The sequence below is a fragment of the Lissotriton vulgaris genome, chromosome 8 (genome assembly GCF_964263255.1).
Source record: "Lissotriton vulgaris chromosome 8, aLisVul1.2, whole genome shotgun sequence".
Lineage (NCBI taxonomy): Eukaryota > Metazoa > Chordata > Amphibia > Caudata > Salamandridae > Lissotriton > Lissotriton vulgaris.
Window position 1 is genome coordinate 1,186,876,344 of NC_141696.1, and position 17,108 is coordinate 1,186,893,451.

General features: G+C 42.1%; 1 protein-coding gene across 2 annotated transcripts in view; it reads left to right on the forward strand.

The window, feature by feature from the left end:
• The window catches only part of FOXO1 (forkhead box O1), a 113,549-nt gene extending 104,156 nt beyond the window's left edge, over positions 1–9,393 (forward strand). For both annotated transcript variants that reach the window (XM_086935057.1, XM_086935058.1), the window contains exon 3: positions 6,271–9,393. Coding sequence is in view for 1 of the 2 variants with exons in the window: in XM_086935058.1 (XP_086791184.1) it covers positions 6,271–6,281 (11 nt within the window). In the remaining variant the exon portion in view is untranslated. The remainder of the gene's footprint in view (positions 1–6,270) is intronic.
• The last annotated feature ends 7,715 nt before the right edge of the window (positions 9,394–17,108 follow it).

The following is a 17,108-nucleotide window of genomic DNA, read 5'->3' on the forward strand; positions in this document are numbered from 1 at the left end:
AGAGCCCATGTTGCACTGTATTTAGTTGCTAACCGTGGCCACCTTCTGTAGGTGGGCGTGCTCCACCTGTACGAGTCCAGAGATGATGGCCCATTACTCAGTGGCTGACTGTTCTGCTAGGCAATATGCAGCCTGGGATTCAAACAGCTACTCCGTCTAACAGAGCCAGTGACCAGATCTGAGGCCACACTTGAAACACCAGTGACTTTATGAACGAGGTTTCAGGTAATGGGCTCCTAACCAAGGAAAGCTTGATCTTCTTGAAGCCAAACTCCGCTTTCGCTATGACCTGTCGCCAGAGAGACACACAGCCTGTGCTTTCATCACGTAGGTGTCATTCTCAGCTGTGCCTCTTATTCCGCCTTGTTGTGGGCAGGGCTCCTTGACTGCACGTCCAGTAATATCGGGTACTGCTACTGCTCCGAGTGCTGTTATTCTCGTAAGCAGACCGCTATTGCTTCTTGTGTTTTTACTAAAAATGTTACGCTTCTGATGTGAGCAAGTGCATCCTTGTCATTTATTGTCATTGGGGTTCATCTTTTTACGTCCGCAATTGTCTGTCCACGTCTCCACAGTTTCTTATTATTATGGACATCCTCTCCTACAGCACACACGCTCCTCCTGCACACAGGCCATCCAGCTCTCAAGGGTGTGGAAGTAACAGGAGAAAAGTCGATAATTTAAGGAGACTACTGCCAAAAGTCCAGTACAACTGGTGTCAAGTTTTACCATTGTAATTTTCTTGCGGACACAAAGGGAACATAAAATGAAAACAAAAAACTTTAAAAAAGCCACTTTCCACAATACTTGCACCTGACAATCGCGGCACTTGCACTTTAGTTTACAATATTTACAGCTAAAGCGCGAGAGCCACATTCGTCTCGCATTTGCGAGAGTTTAAGGTTTTTTAAAATTTTAAATGATAATGCCTTTTATGTATGTGTTTCAAAAACCTGCAAGCAGTGCTCCGCTTGCAGGTTTTCTGAATACAAATAAAAGACATTGTCATTTACTAACCAATAGCTGAAACTTGCACAAATATGAGACCTATTGCATTACAAATGCTTGTTGTATTAGGTCAGCTTCGAAGTAAAGTGCTGACATAGTAGAATTGTCAGCTCTGAAAGTCAATCAACCTCCGGTTCTGTCTGCTTCTTTTAATTTGAAAAATCATTTCATTTGAGACCTTTCAAACACTGCTTATGAGGGTTGTTTTTCCAGAGTAGAGATTTCAGTGTAACCTAAATGAAGCAACAATATACCACTAATTGGATCTCATTCTGTGAAGTGAGTGTTGCCTAGGAATTCCACAAGGCTCGGGTCTCTGGGTCCATGCTTTTCGTGATCATTGCCAGAAACTCTTGCCTCTTTAACACGGCAGCAATATTTACAACATCATTAGTATGCTAGAAAGTGTGGGGGAAAAGGCATTTAAGATAATTCTGTGATCTGAGTGATGACATCTAAGATTCTACAGCAAAATACAATTTCCAGATTTAGATTTGTAACAAGGATAGTTCTGACTTCCTTGTTCACGTGCATTGGAGCCTGTCCCGATGAAACATCTTCAGGAACAAACCCAATGATGAAGCGTGCCATCAGAGTGGGTGAAGGTCTTGCATCCTTTAAGTATGCATACCCTACTGGGTTAGTGGGGACCGCTTCCTTCGCTACACATATTTGCAACATTTGCCATCATGATATCACTGGGTCACCTGTTTAGTTTATCTGGTTATAGATGAGGGAGGATGTAAAGTGGGCCAAATTCACTTCTCTCCCCATTAGTGTGTACCAGCCTATACAGTCCTTCAACCACACACACCTGTTCATAACTAATGAAGGTTTCTCTTTGTTTAACCGGCATCAGTCATGTATCTATGCAATATTGACCACATTCTTTCTCCAGTGAGCCAAAAGGCGCTGGGGCACTTTAGGCCTATTTTTGAAGGTGTTTATGGCATTTAAACAGCATTAGTGACATTTGTTTTTATCACATTGTACGTATTCTGTAGAGAAATCCAAAACATTCAGTTTTTCTGGCTGACTGTAAAATGGGTTAAATTTGCATGCCTGGAATTGGGTTAATGTATTGTCATGTGATATGATAATGTATGATCCCAATAATGACACAGGAGAGCTTTCCACAGTGGTAGCCTGATGCATAATAACAGACCAAACTAATGTGTTTACCTATAGTGAGTTTAGAAGTAATCTCTTTGCCTGACATAAGGAGTCTATCACGAGGGTGAGTCTAAGGCTGATGTTATTACTTAAAATGTGTATTTTGTTTATTTAAGCAAAAAAGATGCAACATTTTAAAGAGCGAGAGATTTGGAATGGGCTGTTTTTTTGTCCTTTGCTTTTAAGCATGAAAGTACATAGATGTAGAAAATGGAGTGATTACCAAAGTCCCAAGACCGCAGGCCACTGTTGAGTTTGTTGTAATGAGGGTTACATTAAGATGAATGTACAGTAGAAATGTTTGTACATTTTCTGACATTAGACTAGAAGGGCAAAGGAGAACCTGCACTGAAGTCAAAATGCTCGCTTGTAAGATGTTTGGATGCTTAGCTGAGTAACCCACGTTGAGTGGAGTAGGTTTATGGTAAGAGCTGGTTAGAACTTAATATAACTAGGCAATAGCTCGTGCAATTATTCTGGACAAAAAACAGAAGTGATCAAGGTTAGGGTCCATAAGCAATTAAATGTATGCATGCATATAGTCAGGTGGCAGATTCAGATAGGTATTTACAGTGTTTAAGGCATTACCCACTGTTAACTCAAAGTGATCTCATACGCCCAATATAGGCACAAGGGATTGCTTTTCTAGCCGGAGATACATTTTACCACAGAAGAGCACCGTAAATTGCCTTTGATCTGGAAAGGGAAGGCAGTAAATACACGCAGGAGAGTGGCCAATTGTGTCATTATTGTGGATTTCCTTGCAGCTAAAGAAGATTGACTGATTCACATAGTAGTTACATGTGTGGTGGCAGGATGTCTGGGTGAACTAGATAATAAATGTGCTTTATTGATAAATATGCAGAAAGTAGGTTTTTCCGAGATAGGAACACTAGTACGGAAATAGGATATCACATATTCCACAAATCTTCTTCCAGAAATTAAACTAAGACAGTTCAACTTTGAATCCTATCAAGTTAGTTACAGAACTGGAAGAGTAAGTGCCTTTGAAAGGGTCATTTAGAAATGGATGTTACAATAATTCTTTGTTAGAAATGGGGGTCTCTAGTTGGTAGTAGGTACCTTTGTCCAAATGGGGACCCTTGCTTCTAGTCAGGGTAAGGGGGATCCACACTTTAGATAACCCCTGCTCACCCACTTGGCAGCTTTGCACGAGCAGACGGGCGTATCTCAAAGGCAATGTGTAAAGTATTTGTACCAACACTCACAGTAACACAGTGAAAACACCACAAATGAACACCACACCAGTTTAGAAAAATAAAATATTTTTATCTAAACTGAACAAAACCAAAACGACAAAAATCCAACATACAAAAATTCAGTAGAATGTCTTTAGAAAGGTTGTTTCAAAAATAAACTTGTAGATGAGGAAATGCAACACTTTACTCACAAAGTATCTTGGATGGGTAACACAAAAGAAACAAAAGGGTCGCAGAGAAGGCGATACACTGATTCTTCCTGCGCTCCGGTTCCGATGCGACAAGATGGCGCATCGCTGCATTGCAACGATCCGGTGCCAAGCGAGAAAATTGAGTCTTTACTGCGATGCGACAACTTAGAGCGGATGCGTGCATGACCGACAGCCGTGTAGCAAACTCAGTGGTATTCTGAGCCGCGCCAGGCCCTGCAACACACTTTCTTGGTGATGCAATGACACCCTCGGTGACTGCGACACGCTTCTTCAGTGTTGCAGCGGCGATCAGCAGCAGCACGCTTCCTCAGCGATGTGACGGCGAACAACGGCGGTGGCGACGGCATGCTTCCTCGATGATTCTACAGCGGCTGCTGCGGCGGTGTCACGCTTCTCTCAGCACGTCAAGCTTCCAGCTCCCTTCAGCAAAATAAAGGCCTCACACACTCCTGGCAGACTGGAACTCCTAGCAAGGAAGTTCAGGGAAGATTGGGGTGAAGTCCTTTTGTGCCTGGGACTTCAGAAACAGGAGGCCAGCTCTTCTCAGGCCCTTGGAGACTTTTCTTCAGAGGGACACAGCACACCGCAAAGTCCTTCTTCAAGTAGGAGATACAGCAAACACAGCAAAGACCTTTAGTTCTCTCCTCAGTAGAAACAGCAAACTGCAGGCCAACCCCAGACACACAGCAAGGGCAGTACTTCTCCTCAGTCTCTTCAGCTGATCTTCTTTGGCAGGCATTCCTCTTCATCACGAAGTTGTCTTAACTTTCAGGGGTTTCAGTTCTCATATTTATACCCCAAAAGTGTTTGTTCTGTATGTGTGAGGGGTCCTGGACCCAGTTCAAACCAGTTCTGGGGGCACTCTGCCAGTGCACAACTTCTTCCTTTGTTAGTGTGGGCCAGGGTCATCAGACGGGCAGCAGGAGGTGGAGCCAGCATTGTGGAAGGCAGGCACAACCCTATTCAGGCCAGGTGCTACTCCTCCCACCACTCCAAATGCAGATCGGCCTATTCAGCCTAGTGCTGACTCATCCAGACTCCTGGAGCCACCCAAGTCCCTGTCAATCTCAAACCAGATAGTCAATCCACAAACAGGCAGAGGCACACAGAAAGGTTGAACAAGAAAATAGCCACTTTCTAAAAGTGCTATTTTCAAACACAGAATTTAGAAACCATCCTTCCTAAAAGATGTGTTATTAAATTCTGAGTTCAGGGGTACCAGATTTCAAATTTCAATCTTGCTCCTACGGGAAGATATGAAGGTAAACATGTTACACAGCATTTTCCATTCTGGCCTATGAGCAAGATAGCCTTCAAATAGTGAAAAGGGAAATTGGCAGTATTTAACTATCAGGACATGTTACCCACACAAGCATGTCATACCTTTTACATACACTGCACCCTGCCCAGGGGGATACCTTGGGCCTACCATAGGTGTGTCCTAGGTGTAAGAAAAGGGAAGGGTAAGGCCTGGCAAGTAGGTGAACTGGCCAGGTCGACATGACAGTTAAGAAACTGCGTACAGGCACTGCGGTGGCAGGCCTGAGTCCTCTTTTCAGCGCTACTCATGTGAGTGGCACAATCAGTGCTGCAGACCCACTAGTGGCATTTGAATTACCAGCCCTGGCACACTCAGTGCACTTTACTAGGGACCTATTGGTAAAACAAATATGCCAATCATCGATAACCAATCACAGTAACAATATACAGGGAGAGCATATGCACTTTAGCACTGATCAGCAGTGGTAGAGTCCTATAGCCAACAACCACAGATCAGGAAAAATGAAGGAGCAAGAAGCAAAACGTTTGGGGACAATCCTGCAATAAGGGCCATTTCCAACAGTCTTAAAATCTAAAGCCTTAGTCAAAGGTATTTATTTAATTTCTTACTTATTTATACATATTTATATAGCACTGACATGACCAGTAGGTGCTATAGCGCTTTTAAAGAAAACTATTTAGTTACATGGAAGTTACAGATGGTTTAAGATGAACAAATAGTACTATAACTAATTATAAAGGTCGAGAATACAGCATGGTAGATTATTACATAACAAACAATATTCAAGAGGTGTATACAGCAGTAAAGAGATTGAGGTAGTCTAGAGATCTGTACCAAGAGTTGTTTGCAGTGTCCTAAGTAAAATATCGTTGGAGGAGAAGGGATTTCAGGTCAAGTTTGGAAGTCGTCAGTGAGGGGGTTGTGCGTAGATTTGAAGGTAACGAGTTGGACATTCTGGATGGACGATGCGCTACATGCAAAGGATTAGCCGTTCCTGTTTAAAGGATGGGGGTTCTAGCAGCATTGCTTTGGCGTTTTGCAATTGTCTGGAGATGGCAGCTAGATTGAGTTGGTCTGCCAGGGAATAGGGAGTGTATGTGTACAGAGTTTAATGGGTGATGCAGGTAGTCTTGTAAATAGCCCTGGCTTCAATTGACAAACATTGGAGAGTGTTCAACATAGGTGTAATAGGAGTCCTCATTGCTGATCATGGAAGACTAGGTGCAGAGAATTCGTTTTTGTTTTTTTCTTTTTCAGTTATTTTCTATAATCACTGCATGACATTTTCAAAGCTACATATTGTCTGTCTGGTGCAAAAATATTTTATTGTACTATTTGGCAACCTAATCATACATATCCTATTACATTTTCACAGATTACACTTGAAAATAAGGCGACAACATCCTCCAGTACTACGATAAGAAGCCCAAAGATGTTCTTCGTCACCCATTTTATTTGAATTATTATCTACTCCTCTTCTTTATTGCAAGACTTGACAGTAAAGAGAGTGCAGGATGTTTGTCCACGTGTTTAGGCTATGTGCTGCTGTAGATGTGAACAGTGCTGTTGGACATGCCATCATTATGAAGTGCCAAACTCACTACGTCAAGTAATCTTATAGTATAATTTAGTATCATGTTCAGGTTTTGTATACAAACATTTTTTAAGCTTAAGCTTTGTGTCCTATACATTTTATGAACTTTTTTGAAGCTGTGAAATCAAAACGAGGTTTGGTTTCAAATAAAGTACTTGTATTCATAGAACTGATAGTTTGAAACAGTAATGGCCATGTGCTGGTTCTAGTTATAACTAGTGATAAAGTTTCTTTGAGTTTTAAAGTCGCAATAATTGTCCGTTTCATGGGACATTTTGTGAATGGCTCAAAATACCTACTGGACTGTAAAATATATTGTGACGTCAATTGATATGATGCTGTTTTATTTTCTTCCTTTCTTTCTTTTATTGTTAAATGTTTATGGGAGACGGGAAGCCTATCAGTGTCCACATATTTTTCGAACCATAATTATTCTTTTTAGTTGAATTGCATTTATTTTATAGAGGTTTCTACAATCCTATTTTTTCATGATTGAAGCCTGTTCATTTTGACTTCTTACACAATTGCAGATAATCTGCAGGCGCTTAATGTGTTTGCGTGTATTTGTAACATATTTAGTACAAATTGTATAAATATTTCTTACTGGTACAGAATGCTCCCAATAAGGAGTTGTTCAGCAAGCTTTTCCTAGCCAGCGTTTTAAAAATTAAATGCCTTTTATTGGCAAGTAAATGTCAGTTATTTTGGTATAACAGTGATGTACAGCTATAAAAATGTTTTTACGGTTTGACATTTTAAAAACTGTTTTTCATATTGTCCTTTTGTAACATTATGTCAGCTGAGTTTGATAATAACTATGAATACCACAAAGTGTTAAGTATTAATAGATGTTTGTATGATGCTTCATGTTTTGTATTTATTTCCAGGAGGTTGCAGTTTTTGAGCCGTTTTGCAGTACACTCTTCCTATTCTGCTACTCGTCATAACCATTGTTCTTTTTAATAATTCCACATCTTAAATTGAACCCTTTATTGCAGTTGATTATTCAAGGTTTTTTCCAAATATTAATATCCAAATCCATATAGCATGAATTAACCCTAAAATAAACCTGCAGGTTTTAAGTAAATCATCGCATCAGAAAAGCAGCACTGATTTTAGAAATATGGCCAATTCACATATTTTCCAATGAAGTTAAGTTATTTACTCGTAGGTTTCCATGTTCACTTTAATCAGGCATGTTGAGACTTCCATAATAAATTATTTGATTTTTAAGAAGCACTTAATAATGGGAAACTCTGCAGGCAGTTGTTGAGGCTACTGTATAAATGAGATTAGACACATGTAGGGAAATTGTACCACCAATTTCTAGAAGATGTGCAATTGATTTTGCACAAGGCTTGGTACAGCCTTGTAATGAGAGTTGCAGGCTTCCCCATTACAGTAATTGATTTGCAGCTAAATAATATATAAAGCATCCTTGTTTGTTATATTTTCAGCACAATCAGCATTTGCTCCAAAAACAGTAAAGCTGTGCGTTTTCAGTAACTGCTTGTGGTACAAATTTGTATGTTTTATTCAGACATTTTTTATTGAGAAATATATGTTTGAAATCAAGTACTAATAATATAATGACAATTTTTTTTATAAAAGGTTTTCTTGTTCTTTAAGTCTGTACCTCAAAATCCCCCAGCATAAAAGGGTGGAGTGCAAGCACAGTTCCCATTTGAAAAAAGAGCTTTTACTTCTGTAAACTAATGTTTACAATCCGAGTAGAATTCATCTTCTATTTAAAACATGCACAATTTTCACAGTGCTTGATTTGTTAGTTAAATTCTTCTTGACAATAACCTAGTCTCTAATTTGCAGATGTCTGAGATTGACTGTTGTCTCTTGTGAAATTCTTTTAAATGTTACGTTGCAACACCTAAAACTAGAGTAATATTATTAGTGTAAAAAAACACTTTGGTGTGTCCTATTAAATCTGCAGGAATTAACCCCTAACACTTTTTCATTAAACTTTCCACTTAACGTCTATTCATCTCAAGACATTCCATCGTGTACAGTAACATTCAAATGAGAAATTATTAATTACCAATAGATGCTTAGATACTCCAGCAATGTGTATAAATGCTTTAAAAATCAGATAATATTAATTTGCAAAATCAACACTATTTGTTTCCAGTACTGCATAGTAGATTTGTTTTTAGTAGGAATTAATGTAAATTATTTTGTTGTAATGTACTGTACAGGCATCCTTAACCTAAACATGGTTGATGTATTTTATGGATTTGTAAAGTATATTGTATTATTGAGCTATTCAAGATATTTTAAATAGAAAGATGTATTGTTTCACAAATGTTTATTTACATAATATATGCATTATTGGAAATTCTCTAATTTGGTAAACTGACAGTTCTTTGAAATCACTTCTGTTCAAAAGCTAGTTGTACTGCTTCTTGATTTAATAGTTAACATTAAATCCCTTTGTGGAAGGAAAACAAACAAATGGACCAATTTGAAAATGATATAAAATTTGCACTTGTTAAATCACTGGAATGATATCAGTGCTTTTCTACTTTTAAAGATGTGTTTCACAATACAGTTGTGAGATTTCCTAATTTATAACTGATTTAAATACATGTTCTTGTGTTTTTGTGATCTTCACACATAAGGTGTAAAGGGCTTATACAAGCCAAGGTAGGTTTACTTGCATTAAAACTGGCCTCCTTTCAAAAATATATTTTAGATCTCTTATTACCAAAATGCCTTCATGTAAATATTGCTGTTTGTATTTTTATGCAGAAAGAGGTTTTCATCTCTCATCATCTCAGAACTTTTACCATGCAGAAGAAATATAATGGGAACTTAATAGACCCCTTGCGACTTTGTATTTACAGACACAAGAACACTCTTTCCTCTTACTATATAAAAGCTATACACGTACATTAATTGTCAAGTGTATTTTTATTTTTACAAATTGCAGGATCAGGTCATTTATCATTTGTGTTCAAATCCAAATGTGGACAATAGACACCACAATACATTTGTTGTTCAGGATGGGAACAGAAAGCAAGGAAGCAAAAGAGGGAGGAAGCTTTAAACGTTGTTGCATGTTAAGCTTGTTTGGGGCTGGTTCTGGAGTTTGTCCCCAGAGATGTCTCACATAGCTGTAGAACTAGCAATTTTATTTCTAACTCGGCACCTCTACAATTAGGCCTCCTCTATAAATAGACATTCTTGACTTTTCCACCTTCCAGTGGCAACGCTAGATACATTTCAGAGAAATAAATATACTAGAGCTGTGCTGTCAATCATGAGTTTGCTGCCTCTTCTTAATTCCCTCGCCCACTGCTGAAAGTTTCAGCACATGCCAAAGAGTTTTCCACTGGTGAAGTATGTTTAAAGAAAAGGGGGCGATGGGGCAGTTTATGTAACTTTATTTTGACTTGTATAGAATTCTCATATGGTCTTTTAGAGTTTAATACCAGAACACATTGTTTACTGTTACACCCTCTTCATGGTAATGGATGCCTTGTTATAAAGATGTCCTGTCTGATATTGCCATATGCGTTTGTATCTTTGCTTATTCAGTGAACCCAAAATTTTATTGGGCCTGACTTTAATAGTAATCCAAGTTCATCCATTTGTTAAATCACAAACACAAAAAATCTGTTACATTATTACATAATGTTATTTGAAAATCACAGAATCCATCAATAATGTTAATAAAAAAGTGAATAGCAGTGAAGTGCTCAGTGTGTTTGTGCGGGAGTGCAAATGAAACAGTGATGGACTTAGTTACAATTATACACAAATGATAAGCCAGTTATACACAGTGGAGAGGAGAACACTACTGTATTTTAACCAAAACCAAACAATGTTTCAATTACTTATTTACACGCTTGGCTTGTCAACATTTTGACCTTAATGGTCACATTTTCATGTGTCATGTTAAGGTCTAGCATAACAAGACTGCAAGCATAGGTATGGGTATTAGGTCAGTGAAGTCCCATCTGAACGGTTCTAGATAGTTTAGGGAAGAACTTTGACTTTTTATTTATTTGTTAAAGCCCATCTTACCCAGGTTGCCTCTTGATGTACTGGGTAAGTCCTTCCTTGAGTTTTATACCCTCACCATTGTTGCACCACAGAAAGCCATTTTGGTTTCATTCGCTCCCAACAAACTTGTGATTGTTTGTGATAGACTCAACATGTACTGTTTACTTTTACCCATCTCGCGTCTCCAGCAAGTGCCAAACTTAGATATGTTGCTCTATGTTTGTATCAATTTACCTCTTCAAAGTGGCGATCCAGTAAATGTCACAATATGTTAAAAAGCACAAACTGGTCTATGCTGTTACCATTGAACAAAGGAACCTTCTGGAATATCTGCTGTTGGTGATTGTTAACAATGCAGGTTTTGGTAAAGAGAACAGTGAAAACAAACATTTATCAGTAGTTGTTATGCAGGTATTTTAGTTCTGTTTTCAGAATATTGCAAGAGGATGCAAGAACATCCTGCCTATTACTTAGTTCTTTCTCTACTTAAGGCTACATTTATTTCTCCCTGTTAGAAATGGGGCTCTCTAGTTGGCACGTGTTACCCTGTCCAAGTAGTGATCCTTCTTCCTAGTCCGGATAAGAGGGACACAGTTCTAAAATTACTCCCACTCAACCCTTTGGCTCTCATTCCCCCCTCTCACCTCGGATGGGTTTGATAAACTTGCTTTGCAAGTTAAATCTGGATCCCCATCTGACCCAGTGAGACCTGCTCTCTTTCGAGACCAGACCTTTATGGGACGCCCCGTTGTGCGTTCCCTTGTCAATCTCTCCCTGGAGACGGGGGTAGTTCCAACTAAATGGAAGCAGGCGGTGGTGTCCCCAATTCTTAAAAAACCCTCCCTGGACCCGTCTAAGCCTGAAAGTTTTCGTCCCATCTCTCTGCTACCCTGGCCGGCAAAGCTAACAGAGGCCCAAGTCAATCTGCTCCTGTCAGAACATCTAGCTCGGACCAACGCCCTCGATCCCACACAGAATGGCTTCCGTGCTGGCCACAGCACGGAAGCCGCTCTTCTTGTGATGGTGGAACATCTCCGTGCAAGGTTGGATGCTGGTCAGACGGCGGCGCTGATATTGTTAGACCTCAGCGCCGCCTTTGACACGGTATCCCACAGCATCCTCCTGCATCGGCTCGAGGAGATTGGTATCGGTGGCCAGGCGTTGCAATGATTCCGCTCTTTCCTGGACAGTCGCTCCTTCTGTGTTGCCATCCCTCCCTTCAAGTCCAGTTCCCAGCCTCTGGCCATGGGGGTTCCGCAGGGGTCCTCGCTGAGTCCCACGTTGTTCAACCTTTACGTGAGACCGCTGGCTGATGTCGCTAGGCAGTGGGGCCTAACTTTGGTCTCATATGCCGACGACACACAGCTGGCGGTTACTCTCAGCGGGGACGCGGAGCAAGATGCCCCCAGGTTTCAGTCTGGACTGAAGGCGGTGGCTAGCTGGCTGACTGGAAACTGTCTCCAGCTCAATGCCACGAAAACGGAGGTAATGATTGTCGGGAAAGGAGTAGAGCTATGGGGCGATCAATGGGGGTCTTTGTTACAGAGACTTGGGCTTCTGAGTCCGCTGGCCATGATTTGCTCCTGGCCATACCTGAAGGATACACCTTCCTAAGGTTAGACAGAGAACGTTGTAGAGGAGGTGGAATAGCCATTCTTTTTAAATCCACTCTCTCCTGCACAATAAAACCCTTATCAGTCTCTACGGATCCCTTCGAGGCGGTCTATTTTTGTATTACGCACACTCCGGTGAGTTCCTTTTCCGGCATATTACTCTATAGGCCCCCTGGGTCTAGAGCCAACTTCTGCCCAGAACTTTTTAGAATTTTAGAACCTTATTTTGGTAGGCCTCATTTTACCATTCTTGGCGATATCAATTTCCATTTAGAGGATTCTGCTTCAAAAGATACCTCCTCTCTGCTTAATTCCTTGGAGGCATGTGATTTTGTCCAACTCGTTCTCCACCCGACCCACCAGGCGGGGCACACCCTTGACGGGATTTTTTCCAACGATCCCAGACTAGAAGTCGGTCTACCGGTACCAATTACATGGTCTGACCATCTAGCAGTCCCGCTGTCTCTAAACATTCCCAGTCCTGATGCTACGGTTGACATTGGCAAAAAACAAGCTAAAAGGAGCTTCAAAAATTTTACTAAGGAGGCTCTTGCCCTTTTTATCCGTAACATCAGTATTTCAACTAAGCAGAAGGTGGATGAATCGGCTCAGGATCTCACTGATGCCATTATTAGAGCCGCTGATGAACTAGCCCCCCCCTCCCTGAAACCTGCAGCTAGACAGAAGCCATCTGCCCCCTGGTTTTCTGCCGATCTGAGGCTGCTCAGACAAAAATGTAGACAGAAGGAACGTGGCTGGCGCAAATCTTGGGATCAAAAAGATAGAGAAGGCTATAAGAGTCTACTACGGGAGTATAAAAAGAGAGTCATTAAGGAAAAACAGGACTATTTTTCCAACCTTACCTGTTCGTTAACATCCTCCAAAGAACTTTTTAAAATTGTAGACTCCCTTTGCTCTCTTCAGGTTCCTGACCCAGTAGTTGCTTCCCAGGAGCTATGTGATGACATATCAAACTTTTTCTACAAAAAGATTGACGACATTTACATAGCCCTAAAGTCGCAGAGGAATTTGCTCAGTTTGGAGGATTCCTCGCAAATTACACGACTGGAAGCTTGGAATGAAGACTCCCCTCAGTCCCTTGAACACTTCCCGGCTCTTACGTTAGAAGATCTTAATAGCCTGCTGGATAAAACTAAATCTTCATCCCCCCTTGACCCAGTGCCCCTTAAGGTACTCAAGAACTGCAGAGAGATCATTCTTCCCCCGATGCTTGAGGTAATGAATGGAGCCTTGGAACAGGGCATTTTTCCATCACTTTGGAAGAGAGCCATCGTAAAGCCGCTTCTGAAAAAGACCACCTTAGACCCTGGAGTGCTGAAGAACTTTAGACCCATCTCTCTACTGCCAGCCCCTGCTAAGATGTTGGAGACCCACCTCAATTTCCATCTCTCAAACTTCCTCGACGCCTCTGGCTTCTTGGATGGGTCCCAACATGGCTTTAGAAAGCTACATAGCACGGAGTCTGCCTTGACGAAAGTCATGGACAACATCCGCAGAAAAGTAGACTTGGGTCTCACCACCGTACTGGTGCTGCTTGATCTTTCAGCAGCTTTCGACACCCTGTCTCCCCTGACTTTAACATCTAGGTTAAGGGAGGCAGGGGTAGTTGGACCAGCGCTCAGCCTCCTGAGCTCCTTTTTACAACATCGAGAGCAGCGTGTCATGCTAGGTGAATACCTCTCCCCTGCCAAGTCTTTGCAATGTGGGGTGCCACAGGGGTCGGCATTGAGTCCGACCCTGTTCAACATCTACGTGGCCCCCCTTGCAAGACTGGTAAGATCTCGGGGGATGGAGGTAGTGTCGTATGCTGACGACACGCAGATTATGGTATCCCTGACCCACTCTGTTAGTGAAACTGCTTCTAACTTTAGGGCCTGCATGCAACTTGTTGCAGAGTGGATGGTTTCCAACTCCCTAAAGTTGAACGGGGACAAGACAGAGGTCCTGGTCTTTGGCAAGGACCAGGACATATGGTCAGGTGACTGGTGGCCTCCTTCTTTAGGCAGCTGCCCTATACCTACCAAATCTGCTAGAAACCTAGGCGTCATCTTTGACACCCAGCTCTCCATGGAGCTACAGGTTAACAGAACGGTGGCGACCTGTTGGGGTGTCATCAAGACCCTGAACAGGCGCGGAAACAGGTGGTGATTGCCCTTGTTGGCTCAAGGCTTGATTACTGTAACTCAGTGTACGCCGGGGCCAACAAGGGCTTGCTTAAGCGTTTACAGGTCATACAGAACGCTGCAGCGCGGTTTGCTCTCGCTTTGCCCTGGCTGGCATCTATGACCCTAGCGAGGAAGAACCTCCATTGGCTCCCCATTCCTTCAAGGATCACTTTTAAACTCCTTTGCCTTACATATAAGGCTTTAACTGCAGGCTCGGCTGATGCCCTTGGTTCATTACTTACCAGATATGTTCCGAGTAGATGTCTTCGATCCAGCGAGCAACACCAACTGGTAATTCCCAGAGCCAAGAAGGCTAGATGGGGGTCCAAAGCTTTCTCCATATTGGCTCCTCTGATGTGGAATTCACTCCCCCTTGAAATCAAATTACTTCCTTCCCTTGACCTCTTTAGGAAGTCATTGAAAACTTGGCTCTTTATTAAGGCATACCAGTAGGCTCTGTTTCTGTCTGCTAACAGCTTTTTATTTGGTTTAGGCGCCTTGACGCCCACTGGGCATAGTTGCGCGTTATAAATAATATTTCATTCATTCATTCAATGGTGGCCTGCTGAGCTGGGACCCACTCCGACCCCTGTGTCGGAGGTGAAAAATCTGGGGGTCTGGTTGGACGCCGGCCTTACCTTTGTAGGGCATACCAAAAAAACTGCAGCCTGCTGTTTTGGTCTGCTGAGAGGCTTAAGACCAGTACTTAAATTCTTCGACGCCCGAACGAGACAGCTTGTAGTTCAGGCAACCATCATCTCTCGCCTGGACTACGCTAGCTCTCTTCTGGCTGGGGCTAACCAGGCTGAGTTTACTCGCCTGCAGCGGGTTCAAAATGCTGCGGCCAGAGCCATTGTTGGCCTGCCCAGATTTTGCCCGGTGGCGAATGTCATCCGCTCTCTGCATTGGCTTCCTGTAAGGAAGCGTATTCTCTTTAAGGTCCTTTGTTTGACCTTCAAGATCTTAAGAGATATTGGCCCCGAAAATCTGTCCAACTGCATCTCTTTCTATGTCCCCACCCGTAATCTCCGGTCCCAAGGCCAGGCCCTCGCCGTGGTCCCCAGATTCAGACTCTGCCGGATGGGGGGTCGTTCTTTCAGCGTGAAAGCTGCACTAATCTGGAACACCCTACCCTCCCAGTTGAAATCCGTCTGCTAGAGGATCTGATGTCTTTTCGGAGAGCAATAAAAACATTCTTGTTTTAGCTGTTCCTTTTAGGTTTTTTCTTTTCCTGTTGTGTTATGTTTCTCCTTGTCTCTGCGCCGGGACGCTCCTTGGCTGGAGTAGCTGTGCGCATAATAAATTAATATAACATAACATAACATAATATGAGCAGTCAGGCTTATCTTAGAGAAAGTGTGTAAAGCATTTGCACATAACCTACAGTAATAAAGTGAAAACACCACAAAAGTACACCACACCAGTTTTAGAAAAATGTGAAAAACAAGACCCGAAACAATACAAAACCACCATACAGCTCTTAGGAATATCAATAAGCAAAAATAGACTAAAATACAGTTCCTTGAAGTTGATGGCTCCATTCGGGGCTATCACGGCGTCGTGAACCACAAATCCAAACAGTTCTGGCTGACCGCATCGTCACTTCTTCTTGGCAGGTTACTTGATCCAAAAGAGTTGTAAAATCCTGTGGTCAGGGCCCCAATATTTATAACACATTTTCTCTTTGTGGCAAGGGTCTCTGAGCCCAGTCCAAACCAGTTCTACCTTCTCTGGCCCAGCTTCACTTCAGGAGGTGGAGACAGCATTGTGCATAGGAGACACTGCCCATTCAGGTGCTAGTGGATTCTCCTCCCACCAATATAAATGCAGACCAGGCCTATTCAGCCCAATAATGAGTCACCCAGGAAAGGCAGGACACACCTCAACCCCTCTTGTGGCTGTCTACAGTAAATGCACATCTAAGCCCCTGTCACTCCAAAACCGAACCGTCAATACGCAAACCAGCAGAGGCACACAGAATCGTTAGGCAAGACAATACACACTTTCTGAAAGTGGTATTTTCAAACACATAATATAATATGTATTTTTAAATCCTGAGTTCAGGCATACTAAACTCTAGTTCACCATCTTGTCCCAAAGGAGAGTTACGCTTGTAAGATGTTATAAAACAACTCTCATGTTAGCCTATGGGAGAGATAGCCTGTCAATAGTGAAAAACGAAATTGGCAGTATCACACACAGCAGGACATGCCCTACCTTTCACATACGCTGCACCCTCCCCATGGTGGGGTAACTTGGGCCTACCTGAGGGGTGCCTTACATGTAAGAAAAGGAAAGGTTAGGGCCTGGCAAATGGGGGCACTTTTCAGGTCAACATGGCAGTAACAACTGCACTCAGATACTGTAGTGGAAAGTCTGAGACACCTTTGAAAGGCTGTTTGTGTGGGTGGCACAATCAGTGCTGCAGACTCACTAGCAGCATTTGATTTACAGGCCCTGAGCACACACAGGGCACTGTACTAGGCACTTAGTAGTTAACAAAATAAGCTAAACATGGAAACACCAATCCATAAACACAATATATAGGAGAAGCACTTGCACTTTAACACTGAACAGCAGTGACAAAGTGCGCAGAGGCACTAAACCAGCAAAACAAAACCCAACATATCATTGAAAACAGAACGCCAGAAAGCAAAAAGACAGGAGAAAGACGCCAAAAGATGCCAGGTCTAACACCCCCCGACAATGTTTGTTACAGTTTTCCAAACTGTTTGCTCTTATTTTTTGCTTTGCCTCTTGTACTTTTGCAGTAATAATTTTCGTTCAGGATTCTGGAAGC